Source organism: Triticum urartu, chromosome 4A (genome assembly GCF_056163025.1).
Source record: "Triticum urartu cultivar PI428250 chromosome 4A, HENAU_Tu73, whole genome shotgun sequence".
In the NCBI taxonomy this organism is placed as follows: domain Eukaryota; kingdom Viridiplantae; phylum Streptophyta; class Magnoliopsida; order Poales; family Poaceae; genus Triticum; species Triticum urartu.
Window position 1 is genome coordinate 491,838,472 of NC_141876.1, and position 17,225 is coordinate 491,855,696.

At 46.6% G+C, this 17,225-nt stretch overlaps 1 protein-coding gene and 1 pseudogene across 1 annotated transcript; both read left to right on the plus strand.

Annotated features, from left to right (window-relative positions):
• Positions 1-2,760: 2,760 nt before the first annotated feature.
• LOC125552376 (tetrahydroberberine oxidase pseudogene) lies at positions 2,761-4,872 on the plus strand (annotated as a pseudogene).
• Positions 4,873-12,816: 7,944 nt separating this feature from the next.
• Positions 12,817-16,502, plus strand: LOC125554034 (calcium-dependent lipid-binding protein-like). The gene is made up of 10 exons (XM_048717659.2): positions 12,817-13,135; positions 13,546-13,647; positions 14,019-14,069; positions 14,254-14,374; positions 14,465-14,583; positions 14,796-14,894; positions 15,010-15,090; positions 15,184-15,266; positions 15,350-15,743; positions 15,824-16,502. Exons 1-10 carry the CDS (start codon positions 13,031-13,033, stop codon positions 16,214-16,216), a joined length of 1,548 nt encoding a protein of 515 aa, XP_048573616.2. The 5' UTR covers positions 12,817-13,030; the 3' UTR covers positions 16,217-16,502.
• Positions 16,503-17,225: the final 723 nt, after the last annotated feature.

Below are 17,225 nucleotides of genomic sequence, written 5' to 3' on the forward strand. Positions count from 1 at the left end.
TCCCCACCGAGAGTGAGTAATTCCTTCGTAGGATTGCTGGTCGGTGAGGAGTTGGATGAGATTCATCATGTAATCTAGTTAGTTTTGTTAGGGCTTGATCCCTAGTACCCACTATGTTCTGAGATTGATGTTGCCATGACTTTGCCATGCTTAATGCTTGTCACTTTGGGCCCGGATGCCATGATTTTAGATCTGAACCGTTTATGTTATCATCATTATATCCATGTTCTAGATCCGATCTTGCAAGTTATAGTCACCTACTACGTGTTATGATCCAGCAACCCCGGAGTGACAATAGTCGGGACCACTACCGATGATGACCGTAGTTTAAGGAGTTCATGTATTCACCGTGTGTTAATGCTTTATTCCGGTTCTATATTAAAAGGAGGCCTTAATATCCCTTAGTTTCCAATTGGACCCCGCTGCCGTAGGAGGGTAGGACAAAAGATGTCATGCAAGTTCTTGCCATAAGCACATATGACTATTTACGGAATACATGCCTACATTATATTTATGAACTAGAGTTAGTGCCGTATCGCCCTAGGTTATGACTGTCACATGATGAATGTCATCCAACAAATCACCGATCTAATGCCTACGAATTTATTTTATATTTTTCTTGCTAAGTTACTACTGATATCGTTACTATTGCACTGTTATCGTTGCTGTTGCTATTGCCACTACTATCAAAACTATCATATTATTGTGCTACTGATCACTTTGCTGCAGATAATTAATCTCCAGGTGTGATTGAATTGACAACTCAGTTGCTAATACTTACAAATATTCTTTGGCTCCCCTTGTGTCGAATCTATAAATTTGGGTTGAATACTCTACCCTCGAAAACTGTTGCGATCCCCTATACTTGTGGGTTATCAACATGGTGGCTTGCGATCCCGGTCATCGGCCTCGGTGCGTTCGTGGGGGCTGGTAGAGGTGACATCAGACCAGAGGAAACTCTGGATGGATCGCTCATCCTGACGGTGGCAACGACCAAGGTCGCCGTTCTCCTCCTTGCATGCGCCGTCGAGATCCCTACCCTCCACCTCGCCCCATGCCCGGGTGAAGACCCAAAATCTCCTTAGATTGGGCGGCGGCAGCACTGCGTGTGTCGTGCCCTTCTTGGAGGCATTGCCTAGGGCGTTTGGGTGCTTGGTTAGAGGAACTGCAAGTGGAGGGGATGTGACCAGTGGCAACAAGTGGTGTTCGCGAAGAAGGAGCGACGTGGTATCAGGCACGTCAACAATGGCGGGTCTCGGCGACATGGAGCAGTGGGATCTTGATAGTGGGCGCGTGATGATGGACACACGCATGATGGTGGCATTGTCTGACGTCGTGGTGACGTCGACGACAGCTAGGCCTGGGAAGGTCAATGCGTCAGTACAACTCTAAAGATGGATCGGTGGAAGACGATGGCAGTGGTGATGGTGTCCTGGACTAGGGGGTACCAACCTAGTCGGTCTACAGTTCTCGGGCCGGGCCTTCATGCCCTGGCTCCCATACGGCAAGACTCTGAGAGCTTCATGCCTGGGTGTGTTCAAGACTGGCTCTACCGAAGACTTGGCGTGTACTCCAAGATGTTTCCTACCGTCTCCATGCGCCCCATGGATACCGACCATGTAACCCTAGATGCCCTACCTGGCGTGTATATAAGCTAGAGGGTTTAACCTATAGAGGAGATCCAATCACAATTACATTCACCTAGCCCTAGGGTTAGATCTCTCCTTACGATCTCGAGGTAGATCAAGCTTGCACTCGATACATCATCATCAATACAATCAAAAGCAGGACGTAGGGTATTACTTATTTGAGAGGGCCCGAACCTGTGTAAATATTACCCCCTTCGTCCCTGTTACCAATGATCCAAAATCCATAGCTCGGGACCCCATACCCTGAGGTTTGCCGGTTTTACCACCGACATTGGTACTTCATTGAGAGTCCCGACGTGAGATCAACAAAGGATCGATGGGATCGTCGGTCAACGACTCGAACCCTTAGGGCACTGCTTATGTCTAGCTTTAGCAACAAGGAAGGAGTCTTTGTCCGGTGTAGACGTCGGGCGAAGCCCCAAACAAACATAAAGTTATCATGAATACTTCTTGATTTGGTGAACGCGCTTTGAGAACAGGACACCAGCCCATTTATGAACGGAGCTAGTCGAGTTGCCATGAATTTTGCAGAATCTTTGGGAAAGCATGGATGAGACCGATGGGGCGGAAATGTGATATGTCCTCGGCACCCTCCTTCTTTGATAGTAACACTATGTTAGTTGAGTTCAACCAATGCAGGTTTGTAGTATGAAGAGTTGAGAAGGAGTTCACTTATCACGAAATGGGATAAAAAGAATGCATTTAGAACTAAAATATGTTTATATACATTTATTTTTTTTCACAATTATTCCCTCTCTCTCATAATATAAGAGCGTTTTTTACATTTATGGGACGGAGGGAGTATTCTCGAACCAAGAAAGTACATTTTAGTGATGTGACGTGACACGATGTGATGGAGCAATTTTAGGTGTGTTGGAAATACCGAGCAGTTGGCCTGTCGAATCATGGCGTGCTAAGCTTCGACACTGTTAATCAAGCCGTTGGTGCTAGAAAGCAAACTTCAGTACATCGTCAGATTTTGCATCGTCCCTGAATCGGCCACGCATCTGTCGTTCGCAAAGTAGTTTCGTTTTCTCCTCTCCAGACTTCAGTCACCTGTCACCATCAGCGTGAGCGTGAGGGGAGTCCACCTATACCATTCAAAGCCAACTAGAACACCTTGATCCTATCACCATTCTCCCGCTGATAATTGCTTAGGCAGAGCAAGGGGAGCCAGGGCAAGAAGACGATGCGGCCATTCACGCGTCTCTGTCCCCTCCTCCTCCTGCTCCTCCTCGTCTCGCCTTCGTCCCCGCAGCCGCAGGAGCTCCAAGAAGAAGAGGGCGGCCTCCACGAGAGCTTCCTGCGTTGTGTGTCCCGCCTCTCGCCGGACACCGCCGACCCGTCCGAGCTCGTCCACGCGCCGGCGGACGCCTCCTACCCGCCCCTTCTCGCCTCCACCATCCAGAACCTCCGCTTCGCCTCGCCTCAGACGCCGAGGCCATCGCTGCTCCTCACGCCCAGGACCGTCGCCGAGGTGCAGGCGTCCGTGGCCTGCTGCAAGGCCCACGGCCTCACCGTCCGCGCCCGCAGCGGAGGCCACGACTACGAAGGCCTATCATATCGCGCGATCCGTCCCAGCGGCGGCCGCCCGTTCGCCGTCATCGACGTCGCCGCGCTCCGAACAGTGCGGGTCGATGCGGAACGCCGCGTGGCGCGCGCCCAGCCCGGGGCCACCCTTGGGGAGCTCTACTACGCGGTCGCGGAGGGGAGCGGTGGTGAGCTGGGGTTCCCCGCCGGGATCTGCCCCACGGTCTGCGTCGGCGGGCACCTCAGCGGCGGCGGATTCGGGCCGATGATGCGCAAATACGGCCTGGCCGCCGACAACGTCGTAGACGCCGAGGTGGTGGACGCGGGAGGGAAGCTCCTGAACCGGTCAGCCATGGGGGAGGACCTCTTCTGGGCGATCAGGGGCGGCGGAGGAGGAAGCTTCGGCATCGTCGTTTCTTGGACCGTGAGTCTGGTCCCCGTCCCGAGCGTCGTATCCGCCTTCACCGTCCGTCGGCTACTCCGGCATGGTGACGAGGACGAGGAAGCAATGCTCCGTCTCCTGACCAAATGGCAGCTCGTGGCACACGCCCTCCCGGACGATCTCTTCGTCAAGCTGGAAATGGAGCCCAAGGTCGATGACGGCGGCAAGAGACGGCCATTGGTGGTGTTCAAGTCATTCTTTCTTGGCAATTGCAGCGGGATGGTTACCCAAATGGGCATCCATTTGCCAGAACTAGACATTAAGCCAAGCGATTGCAGAGAGATGAACTGGATTCAGTCGATGCTCTACTTCTACGGCTACACCAATGGCCAACCGGCAGAAGTGTTTCTGGACAGAACACTCCAACCCAAAGAATACTACAAGATCAAGCTAGACTACCTGACATCGCCAATTCCGGCAACCGGTCTAAGCATGTTGTTCACCAAGATCGTCGAACACCAGGGCGGCTCGATCGATATCGACCCCCAGGGCGGCAGGATGAGCGAGATACCAGAATCCGACACGCCGTATGCGCACCGCAGAGGGTACCTCTACAACTTCCAGTACTATGTCAAGTGGGGAAGTGACAAGAACGTGTCATATGAGGAGAAGCATTTGGGTTGGGTCAGGGGGGTGCATGAGCTCATGACACCCTATGTGAGCAATAGGCCTAGAGCTGCATACATTAACTTCAGGGACCTGGACTTGGGGCAGAATGTGGAGGGCAATACAAGCTATGAGGAGGCCAAGGTGTGGGGGAGAATGTACTTCAGGGGAAACTTCAGGAGGTTGGCAATGGTGAAGGCAGAGGTTGATCCTGACCAGGTGTTCTGGAGTGAGCAGAGCATCCCTCCTCTGGTTGTGGCCAGGAGGAAGAGGAAGGGACAGAGGCATGGTGGATTGGTTTTAGAGATTTGACAGTTCAACCGCAGGTTTGTGTTCCTTCTAGCGTATGTTTCTCAAAAAATAAGAAACAAAATCCACTTGCCTCGTCTCTTGCAATGATGTGCCGAATTATGCTGTCGTTTTCTGTTTGCAGGATTAAAAGAAACTAGATGATATTCCGCACGGTGTTGCAGAATTGTTTTGTAATATACTCCCTCTGTCCCATAATATACGAGCTTTTTTGACACTAGTGCAGTGTTAAAAATGTTCTTATATTATGGAACAGAGGGAATATTTCAATGATATTTGGTTGTATGCAACATGAATATTTGAAGTAATAATAGGAGAATCAAAGCTGAAAATACATATGATCATGGTGTTTGATTATTCTATAGTTGTAAATTATTTATTAAAGTATAAATAACAGAATAAAAATTGAAATTATCATGCATGTCATGTATGTTTGTATGTAAGGTCGACATTTTCTCCATACATGTTTCATATTGAGGTGAAATGTTTACATGTTAAGAAAAACGCACCCAGCCCATATGTGGGACTAGTAAACTTCCAAGAGACATAAATAAACAAATGCACTTTTACTCACATATGAGACCTAAAGCAAATAAACAAGTACGCTACTACTTTCATGTGAGACAAATACTTGCAGAATGCACAAATAACAAATGCAAAATGTGAATCCAATTCAAAATTATGCTCTTGTTTTTGGTTTCTCTTTTCAACCAACTCTTCCAATTCTATATCACAGAATAAGAAAGTGAACAAATTGTAACTCCAAAGCGACAGTAGTCCTTGCCGTTCTACCCGATCGGCGACCTTGTACGGTCAATCCACTAATGCCTATTCTAACATGTACCCAACATTCAGAATGTTATGTCTTGCAAAGAACCTACGGATGGCTTAAGATTCACCAATGCATGCAACTTGATCTTTAGTTATATTTTCACTATTTTTAATCATGAATCACATGCGAAGGCCGCAGGACACCAACGTATTTTGACGACTTGCTAAGGCAGTGACCCAACTCCTCATATTTTATAGTTTTGTAGCAACGCACGTGCATTGTGCTAGCACATATAAAATTTGAACTCCTGGGATTTTGGCTCATTCACACCCCCTCCCTCTCGAAAACAACACACTAACATATGAACAAATTAATGTAACAACTACCCTAAGCATTCTTTAATGAAAACTAGATGACCTGGTTGCGCCAATGGCGCAAGAAGCGAGTTAGAAGCTATGTTCGTAGTGAATAAGTAGGAAACATAAATGGAAAGATGACGCAATGTGGAATGTGGATTGTATTACAGATAGTAGAATGGCTTAAACCAGTTAACGTAAGATGCTAATTAAAACTAAGAATTATTGTATCGATAACCATTTTATATGCACAAAGATCATTTCATTATTGGACAAGGAGAAAACAAATATGTTCATGCCATATTGTTCGAAGCCACTCTCAATAAAATAGCGTCCATTATGACATGAACCGTTTTTAATAATCTGGAATCATAGATATCTAAACAAGCAACATCCATCTTCAGGACCTGCTGCATAAGAAATGGCCTCTCAGGAACCATATCCATTCAAGTAGGCTATAAAGGGAAAGAAAGATAAATATAAACTATTAACAATATTGATAGCATGAAGCAAGACATATGGAAACTGAAGCAAATGTGTCACAGATTGCAGAAAAGTATTTCAACCATGAAGATGGGTACAAAAGCTAATATCGCGCTTATTGTTACACAACCGATTAAGTATAAATAAGTGAAGCATTCATTGGTGTACAATATTAGCATGCAGGCCTAGGACATGTTTCCTTCCTTAGTCCATCTGGAGCAGCCCGTATAGTTATTATCTCTGGCATATCTTGGTTTTCAGACCATCTGCAGATGCCCATATAGTTAAAAGGCCAAATGGCACAAAATACAAATTCAGTTGAGGAGATATTAGCAAATAAATGCTTAGCATTACAGATAGTACAATGACAATCAATTTTTTGCTACTGAAGTGCATGTCCTTTTCTCTTCTCAGACCAAGATGACACAATGAGGTATCATTTGTTTCCTAATTACACTGTAACCTGAAATCTGTGTGCATATGTGCATGGGCACATCCATTTATTCCTAATAGGAAAATATGCCAAAACAATATTAGCATGCAGGCCTAGGACATGTTTCCTTCCTTAGTCCATCTGGAGCAGCCCGTATAGTTATTATCTCTGGCATATCTTGGTTTTCAGACCATCTGCAGATGCCCACATAGTTAAAAGGCCAAATGGCACAAAATACAAATTCAGTTGAGGAGATATTAGCAAATAAATGCTTAGCATTACAGATAGTACAATGACAATCAATTTTTTGCTACTGAAGTGCATGTCCTTTTCTCTTCTCAGACCAAGATGACACAATGAGGTATCATTTGTTTCCTAATTACACTGTAACCTGAAATCTGTGTGCATATGTGCATGGGCACATCCATTTATTCCTAATAGGAAAATATGCCAAAACATCGGTCAGTTTCTCTTTTGAGCTGGAAATACCAATCACTTGGCTAATAGGCATGCAGACACCTCTAATCTAAATAATAGAGGAATTGAAAAATCAGTCACTATGATTTTATTAACTATATACATATACATTCCAGTCAAGCGCCTTTCTAGAAAGTGAAATGCTATACATCAGTTTAGAAGTGAATTTCACGGATAATTGTTCATGTCGCTTGAATCATAATTGAATCGATAATATGATTTTACATGTCACATTATTATGCTAACTGGGATTGTAGTAGAAAAGGCAGGATAACAGTACTATACTCCACTCTTTTTCCTGTTGGGAAGAACCACCTCTCCTATCCCATTCTCTGAATTCTCATACAGATAACCATCAATTTTCTCTTTGTTCTTTCCATTTTATTTCAGTAGCTACTTCAATTCATATGATTGGCTTTGTTTCATTGATGGACCCTAAGGTTAATGCATGAACTTGCTAAAATGTTCAGATTGACACGGTTACTACGTTTATTTCAATAGTGGTGCTTCTGCATTAACATACGTACCTAAGGTATGGATGACTGTTTACAAACCTGAGTCATAATACATGGGTGCTCCTATTGTCAGAAAACATGGATCGCTATAACTCTAAGTTGAACTCACCATTTTTTCCAGGAACTTAAATGCAGAGAAAACGCATAATTAAACTTTTAAGCAAAAAAAAAGAATTTCTCATATCTATCTGAAACTCCTTGACCATCAAGAAAGCGTGTGTATATTTTTCTCAAAAACCAACTAACCATTTGAATCAATGATCACAACCTGAATCATATATTAGCTTATAATACATGGGCGCTCCTATTGTCAGCAAACATGGACTGCTACAACTCTAAGTTGAACTCACCATTTTTTCAGGAACTTAACTGCAGGAAAAGACGCATAATTAAACTTTTAAGCAAAAAAAGAATTTCTCAGATCTATTGATAATCAATAAACACCGCAAGAGCATCATGCATGAACATAAACGTGTCCAACTAAGAAGCCACATGTTAGAGGGCATCTTCACCCGAAGCATATCAAACTAATTACCTCTAGATAGTTGGGTGAGGCAGAGGCATTGGAGGAGAGGACTCACAGGGTGTGCTGATTGGCATGACGCAATTTAATGTGTATATGGCACAAAAACAATTATTAAGCAACATCAGTAAGAAAAGTGAGCATCTAAACAAATCTCAGTATTGCAAAATTATTGTAAGCAGATCCACATCATGTGCATGTCTATAGTCTCATACACAACCTACCCGCAGTCTATTGTTTGGGTCATCCTAGAGAAATCTAGGATTGTAGGAAACACAAAATAATGTACTTGTAGTTTGAAATCTTTGTCGAGTTTTGCAGATTTGGCCTGCCCAAGCCTTATAACTGAAGCAACACATAAAGGATGTTTATAATGAAACAATATTAGTTATAGGACTATAGGCAACACAAAGTAATCTACCTGTACTTTGAAATCTTCACTGAACTTTGCAGGTTTGATTTGCCCAAGCCTAATAACTGAATGAAGACATAGAGGTCATTGCTCCAGGGTCTTCTCAGATTCAATTCGAATAGAGAAGAAGTGAAAGTGCAACTATCCCTGGATGGTTTTGGTAATTCCTAACAACATATAGCTCATTGAGCTAACATTATTCCAAGATTAATATTTCAGAAAAAGCTCAATGAATGGCATGGCATGGATGAGGAAAGTGGATCCCTCAAAATTCTAAGGACAAAAAGTTTGGCTCAAGCTTCAAGATCAAGACTCTACATTTTACATTTTAGTGATCCAAGATCACATTGAGTCTATAGGAAAAGCCAATACTATCAAGGAGGGATGAGGTGTTGCTTAATGGCTTGCTTGCTCAAAGTGCTTAGTGATATGCTCCAAAACCCTCAACTACCTTCCCACATCCACATATGACCTAAACCAAAAGTCAAACTCGGCCCTACCGATTCTATCTATCCGGCGCCATCGAGTTTCAAATGTCATAGCCACTGCCACAAACCCTAGCAATTCGGTTTCACCGATAGGGATCTCGGTCTCACCGAGATGGGATTGTAATCTCTCTGTTTCCCTTCGTAACGTTTCGGTCTTACCGAGATGAGCGATCGGTCCCACCGAGATTGCAATGTAAACTCTCTGTTTCCCTTTTGTAACATTACGGTCTCACCGAGATGAGCGAATCGGTCCCATCGAGTTTACCTGACCAACTCTCTGGTTAGCTTATTACCAAAATCGGCCCCACCGAGTTTGTGTAATCGGTCACATCGAGATTACGTTATGCCCTAACCCTAACCATATCGGTCCTACCGAGTTGCATCTCAATCCCACCGAAAATCCTAACGGTCACTAGGTTTGCTAAATCGGTCCGACCGAGTTTAACCATTCGGTCCCACCGAGTTTGGCAAATTGTGTGTAACGGTTAGATTCTGTGTGGAGGCTATATATACCCCTCCACCCACTCTTCATTCGTGGAGAGAGCCATCAGAACATACCTACACTTCCAATACACATTTTCTGAGAGAGAACCACCTACATTTGTGTTGAGGTCAAGATATTCCATTCCAACCATATGAATCTTGATCTCTAGCCTTCCCCAAGTTGCTTTCCACTCAAATCTTCTTTCCACCAAATTCAAATCCAGTGAGAGAGAGTTGAGTGTTGGGGAGACTATCATTTGAAGCACAAGAGCAAGGAGTTCATCATCAACACACCATTTGTTACTTCTTGGAGAGTGGTGTCTCCTAGATTGGCTAGGTGTCACTTGGAAGCCTCCGACAAGATTGTGGAGTTGAACCAAGGAGTTTGTAAGGGCAAGGAGATCGCCTACTTCGTGAAGATCTACCGCTAGTGAGGCAAGTCCTTCGTGGGCGACGACCATGATGGAATAGACAAGGTTGCTTCTTCGTGGACCCTTCGTGGGTGGAGCCCTCCGTGGACTCACGCAACCGTTACCCTCCGTCGGTTGAAGTCTCCATCAACGTGGATGTACGATAGCACCACCTATCGGAACCACGACAAAAACATCCGTGTCTCCAATTGCGTTTGAATCCTCCAAACCCTTCCCTTTACATTCTTGCAAGTTGCATGCTTTACTTTCCGCTGCTCATATACTCTTTTTGCATGCTTGCTTGAATTGTGTGGAGATTGCTTGACTTGTGCTAAGATAGCTAAAATCTGCCAAGAACTAAAATTGGGAAAAGGCTAGATTTTTATTTGGTCAAGTAGTCTAATCACCCCCCTCTAGACATACTTTCGATCCTACAAGAAGCTTAACTGATGAATTCATAGAAATAATCTTATTTTCAGAGGTACCAGAAAGCACAAAGAAATCTGGACGTTGCCAACCAACACCATCTTCAATGAAGACATAGAGGTCAAATGAAATCATGCAAAGGGATCCAATCAAACGATCATTAAAGGATCAACCAAATGTGAGCACCTCTCCGCCAGGAAAACAGGGCCAAAAGAAATATGGACGTTGCCGATCAACACCATCTTCAATCGCATGAGTTAAAACTGCAGTTGTAGTTATAGCCATTGAAAACAGTAGGGGCAGGCCAAGTCGGGCCTGGCCGCGCTCTCGTCACCGACCATGTCCAGCTTGTCCATCCCCGCCCAATCTACGCACGCAAGAACCGGCAAATTAATCAATCAGCCACGAAACCCGGCGCAGAGCGATTCGATCCAATCGATGGATCCTGGGAGGGAGGGAGGGTACCGGCGTGGCCGAGCTCCGAGTCCATTTAGATATATAGGTAGGGCAGCCTCTCGCGTGCGCCGCTCGTCCCTCCTCAGCCTCTGGCCCTCTCCTCCGCTTCTCGGCTTGTCCCGGTGGATGAGAGGAGACAGGGAGGGTGAGGAGGGGAGGCCGGAGCTTCTCTCGGTGGCGGCCGCTTCCATCCCACGCCGGTGCCGGCTCTTGCGGCCGAGAGGGCACGCTGGTGCCAGTGCTTGCAGTTAAGAGGGGCGAACAGATGGGAGGAGGGGGATGAGAAGAGACGAGGGAGAGAGAGAGATGGGCTGGCGAGAGAGATATTTGTGCGCTCGCTCGCTTCACGCGCGGGACGCAAAGGGCCACACGACCGGGCCCAGGCGTCATCGACATAAGCTAGGGAGGGAGTGACGTGAAAATGCAAAGGGTGGACGCGTGGATGGCCTGAGAATGCCTACCACCCTTTCATCATTTATATGTTCAATAAAAGCATCACGAATTGGATTCTCTTTTGTCTTTGTTGCAGGATTTCTAGCCGTCACTGAATGCCCGCTTCCTCAAAGAAGGCCAGTAGTTATCCTCCAAGCTCGCCTGTGACCTGACTATGATTGAAGTTGGCAATGACACCTATGATAGGACCATTTGGACCTCAAGGTTCCTAACCGTTTCAAAATATTTTCATGGCTTCTATTCAGGGACCACCTCAACTCCAAGGCAAACCTCCTTCACAAGCACATCTCCCCGGACGCCATCAGCTCGAGATGTGATCACGAATGCGAAAAGGTCATGCATATCTTAATACTATGCCTTCTTGCCAACATAATTTGGCAGCGAATTGGTATCCTACCCCCAACTCCACCACCACCTCTAGGATTGCATGATGCCAACCGGTCTTGATCATCATATATAGCTAACAACCCTACTCACCATCCATTGGAAGATATGGGCATGCAAGAATGAAATGACCTTTCAAAATGAAGATCGCCATAGCCCGGTAGTACTTCGACCAATCATTGAAGACCTCACACTGTGAATGCACGGTGGAACGATGGAATGAGGCATGTAGTAAAATATTCATGTGGGGGAGCTACCCCACTCACCGAGTATGAGTTCTCCCTGGACCAGGATTTACTAAGTTTCTGGGCGGAGGACTTGGCCGGCCTCGAGGCCCCTTTCGGGAGGAGGAGGTGATGTGATAGTTGCCGTGTGGGAAGGCGTCAGACCATATGGTTTCATGGCGGAGTTCCTCAAGCCTCACTTGAGGGAGGGGGGGGGGGTGTGAAGGCTGACATAATGAATGACCATGGCTTCCAAGGCCTTAACTAGACGCTCCTCACCCTCCTCCCAAAGAAACTAGATGTTGCCTCCAAGATTGACTACCGCCTCATTAGGCACATCCACATCTTTGTCAAACCAGCGGCCAAATCCCTTGCTACAAAGGGAGGCATCGTGATTGGGATCTCTTGTGCAGTTGAACCAATGCACATTCATCAAAAAGCATTGCATCCATGACTACTTCATGATGGTGCAACATATCGGGTAGTTACATTCACATGCTCGAGGAGCCACATGTGATGCTTAGAGAAACATCGTGCATGCCCTTACTTTGTGATATACTCCTTCCGTTTCTAAATATTTCTCTTTCTAGGGATTTCAACAAATGACTACATACAGAACAAAATGAGTGAATCTACACTCTAAAATATGTCTATATACATTCGTATGTAGTAGTTCATTTGAAATCTCTAAAAAGAAAAATATTTAGAAATGGAGGGAGTAGCACCAAAAGCAATGTATGACAAGCTGACGACCACCATCAAGGATAACCTCATGATCTCCACGACGCAAGACAAACATTTCGACCACGCTCCTTTTTTTAGGGATTTTCGACCACGCTCCTCCTCCCGCGTATCCAAGCCCATCTGCCAGCAGCGTATTGGGCCCATTTCGTAGTCCTTTTTTTTCCAACCATTTCGTAGTACCTTAGGAATGTCGTTACCTCACAGCCCTTTTAGAGGCGATGGAGCTCGTCCATCACTCGGCTCGGGCAAGTCGACGCGTCAAAACTAATAAAAAAGCGTGCGCGGATCCAGCCATGCAAAAGCAAGCGTGATCACAGCCATCTCCACCAATCGCACGTTAGTGCACGCGCAAAACTCGCCCCCAAATTCACAGCGATAGAATTTGGATCGAGGATCCTACACACGAAGAAAACAATCCCCTCCCCGATCGCGATCCAGGCGACTCACAGGAGAAAATGGGGTTCTTCTCGGGGATCATGCTGGGATTCATCCTCGGCGTCGCCCTCATCGCCGGCTGGGCGCGCGCCATGGCTCGCCGCGCCCACAAACGCAGCGCCAAGGCAAGTGCGCCTGCCCGGATGCTCTACATTGATCACTGCATTCATGCGATGTTTGGTTTGCGTTGCGCCACTGTCGATGATCATTTTCGCATCGACTCGTAGATATATGTTCAGGTAGGAGCCTGAGTTGATCCGCTACAAGGATTCAGGCTCACAGACGTTTTCTCAGGCTCATTCGTTGATTATTTGCGTTCTGAAAGCGGTTTCTGCGCCTGACGCCGCGACTTTGGGAATGAAATTTGGCTCAAGCCTGAGTTTCTGACGGCAATGCGCCGGAGTAGATTCGTCCTGGGAACTCCTTTCAGTTCAAGTTCTGTTTTTACACTGTTTTTGAAATGAAGCTGCAAGTGGAAGTTTTGTTTCGTGATAATTACTGTAGTTTGAGACAAACAAAATTCGTTTTGAAACAGGCTGCCGATGTCAATGTGCTAGGATCTCTCAACCGTGAGGATCTGAAGAAAATATGCGGAGAAAATCTCCCTCAATGGATTTCATTCCCGGAGTATGACCAGGTGAAATGCTACTTACTGTTGTGTTACTGTGGCTCTTTCCACATTCCCGATTAATCATAATATGTAAAATATGCACAAGAACAAGCTATGCCACTCTAGTCTTTTACTAGACGTGAGCGCATTCGAGTTCAGACCAGATAAGTCATCAAATTCCTAATTTTAAGAAATTCAAAACATTAGGACAAAATTACCCCAGTATCATTGCAAATAGGTGTAAGCTGAGGAAAAAAAAATCTGATATGAGGATGACATTTTCCAACTCAGTTATCCTTGTGGTGGTACCAAGTACCAATGATTTCCTTGCATAATGAGTATGCTCACCTGTTATTTTGCTTGCTTTCGTACTTTAACGTTTCGGTTCCGTTCTTCAGGTTAAATGGCTCAACAGACAATTGAGCAAGCTTTGGCCTTTTGTTGAAGAGGTACACATAATTAACCTCCTGTGTTCTTCCAGTTTTTCTCGGCAGGAGGGCCCTCCCATTCGTTTAGACAAAAAAAAGGGTTTATCTATAGAGTTAACGAGTTTTTGAAGTATGAGCCCATGAACTACTTATTGCTCTGTTGTTGTTGACATCTGCTCTAATGTACAGTTGTTTTTGGTCACAGGCAGCAACCATGGTCATCAGGGACTCCGTGGAGCCTATACTCGACGTTTATCGACCGGTGGGGATATCCTCACTCAAGTTCAGCAGACTCTCACTAGGCACCGTGCCACCTAAAATTGAAGGTTGCCAGGACAACGTGGCATTAATTCTACAGTATTAAGTGGTAGATAATCTTGTTCTAAAGGTTTCTGATGAGTGATGATATTGTCCAGGCATTCGGGTCCAGAGCTTTCAGAAAGGGCAAATCACGATGGATATCGACTTCAAGTGGGGTGGGGATCCGAATATCGTCCTTGCAGTTGAAACTCTAGTCGCTTCACTCCCGATTCAGGTCTGCAAATGTGCCGGCGGCCTGACAAAACGGGCCTACCTTAAATTTTCAGCAGTTTTTTCATGACAATTTAAACCTTGTGAAATTTGACCTTGCAAGTTATGTTCGTGTGATATATATTTGCAAGTAGCACGGCTACACAAGCATTTCAATCGAACTACAAATGGTAGTAAATCAATTCCCATATATATGCTTACTGCTTGTATATACAGTTCAAGAACCTTCAGGTGTTCACCATCATCCGCGTGGTCTTCCAATTGTCTGACGAGATACCATGCATCTCCGCTGTTGTCATTGCTCTTCTGGCAGAGGTACGTACGTACGCTTCTTGCAACCACTCTAAATTTTCTCCCGTCATGAATCCTTGAGCATCACTGGTTCTCTGTATGTGGCCGCGGTAAATGGTTTCTTCTGCATCGCCTTCAGCCAAAACCGAGGATCGACTACATACTGAAGGCGGTCGGGGGAAGCCTGACGGCGATGCCCGGACTTTCAGACATGATCGACGTATGTCCCGAGTTTGCTTCCTCCCCTTCTTGCTGCTTGCATTATCTCTGTGTCGACGGATGATTATTTTTTGGTTACTCCTTTTTTCTGCAGGACACCGTGGCGTCATTGATCACTGACATGCTCCAATGGCCGCATAGAATCGTCGTTCCACTGGGCGTTGACGTCGACATAAGGTTCTGTTGACAGAGCTCGGTCAGGAGTTGAAATTAGGGTGTCTGTCTGTCTGACGGACTGACAACGACATGTTTCCGTGCAGTGATCTGGAGCTGAAGCCGCACGGGAAGGTGACGGTGACGGTGGTGCGCGGGGAGTCGCTCAAGAACAAGGAGTTCATCGGCAAGTCGGACCCCTACGTGGTGCTCTTCATCCGCCCCATGTTCAAGGAGAGGACCCGGGTCATCGACGACAACCTCAACCCGGAGTGGAACGAGACGTTCGAGCTCATCGCCGAGGACAAGGAGACGCAGCACATCATCCTCGAGGTGTTCGACGAGGACAGCCTGAAGCAAGACAAGAGGCTGGGCATCGTCAAGCTGCCCCTCAGCGACCTGGAGGTGGAGACCGTGCAGGAGATCAACCTGCAGCTGCTGTCGTCGCTGGACACCACCAAGGTCAAGGACAAGAAGGACCGGGGCGTGCTCACCGTCAGGGTAAGCCCATGCATGCCTTCTCCTCGACCTGTGCTACGTTTCATAGCGACCGAGGACTCGATGGAGCTGTGTATTCGCAGGTGCTCTACCACCTCTACACCAAGGAGGAGGCGCTGCGGGCGCTGGAGCTGGAGAAGAGGACGGTGGAGGAGCGGCTGAAGACGAGGGAGGCGACGGGGCCCGCCGTCAGCGGGTCCGCGGACGCAGCCAGAGGCGTGGCCGCTCCGTCCACGGTCACCACCAACGTGGCCGGCACGGGCGTCGCGGCGGGCGCTGCCGTGACCGGTTCGGGCGTCCACAAGGACGGGTCGGGCGTTCACAAGGACGGGCCGGGGGTTCACATGGTGGGCACGGGGATCGACGCGGTCGGCAAAAGCATCACCAAGGCCGGCAAGTTCGTCGGCCGGACCGTCACAGGGCCCTTCAGCAGCCAGAGGCGCAGCGCCGCGAGCGTGCCGACGATCGACGAGTGACTGATGCAAACTGTGAGATTAGCTTTACCGTACCCGTCTCCTGCTACTCTTTAGTTACTTAGTACTACTACCGGTAGTGGTTATCCGTCTCCATTTTTTCACCATCATTTTTTTAATCAGAAACATAGTACTACAGCACATGTTTGTATTTGTGTTTGATTTGATTTCGACACTGTTTGCATCTGCCGTATTTGAGTATCTTCGATTGATATCTACATCTGGTATGAAATGGAATCAAATCTGGTGTAGTCTAGGGCGTGTTTGGTTGTCTGTATATGGCCTAGCTTGGTCCGCGTGAGAAGAAAGTGATTCGTTTGGTTGACCGCATTACTACGCGACCCGCATGACACGAACTTTAAAGCATACTTTCAGATCGGCAGTTTCTAGCGAGCCAGACTGAGGTGAGTGCATATGATAGACCACTTGCACAAGGAGAGATGGGAGGGATGGGGGCTTGTATGCAGGCTGTGCCTGCTTATCTTCTCCTACCTCTAGTAATCTTGTCTCTAATTTTGTTCTTCCTAGCCTCTTCCAATCTACACAACGGTGTTTCGATTCGAGGTAAGCTCTACATGTAAAAGATGCACCTCGATGCTACGGTTCCATTCAGGCGATCGGTTCATAGTTTTGTTGACCATAAGTTCTTAATTTTGTCTTCCCGGTTTGAAACTATTCTAGACGAATTTTGTCAGATTCGCCGCGCACGATCGATCGTTTGAAATTTTATTTGACCAACAGCCTAATCTCGCAGTTCCACACAACATTCGTGTTGTAAATTTTTGGTTTCGACGATCGTAGCTTCATCTCTCTTTGAACAGCAGCCTACTGCACTGCCGCCGCCATGTCAAGCTCCTCTGTCTTGTGCTTAGAGCCCTCCTATTCGTCCCTTTCGACGCCGGCGCCCTTCCCCTTGATCTCCTTGCCCACGTCCTACTACACTAGAGTCGTTTCCGGTGTCGCGCATCTCGGCCTACTCTCCGTCGTCCTCCTACTGCACTGACGCTGCAAT

Excerpts from the sequence above, each read along its gene's own strand:
- LOC125554034 (XM_048717659.2), top strand. The coding sequence starts at position 13,031 with ATGGGGTTCTTCTCGGGGATCATGCTGGGATTCATCCTCGGCGTCGCC. Across the intron at positions 13,136-13,545 it reads CCCACAAACGCAGCGCCAAG|GCTGCCGATGTCAATGTGCT; the intron begins GCAAGTGCGCCT and ends GTTTTGAAACAG. Across the intron at positions 13,648-14,018 it reads CATTCCCGGAGTATGACCAG|GTTAAATGGCTCAACAGACA; the intron begins GTGAAATGCTAC and ends TCCGTTCTTCAG.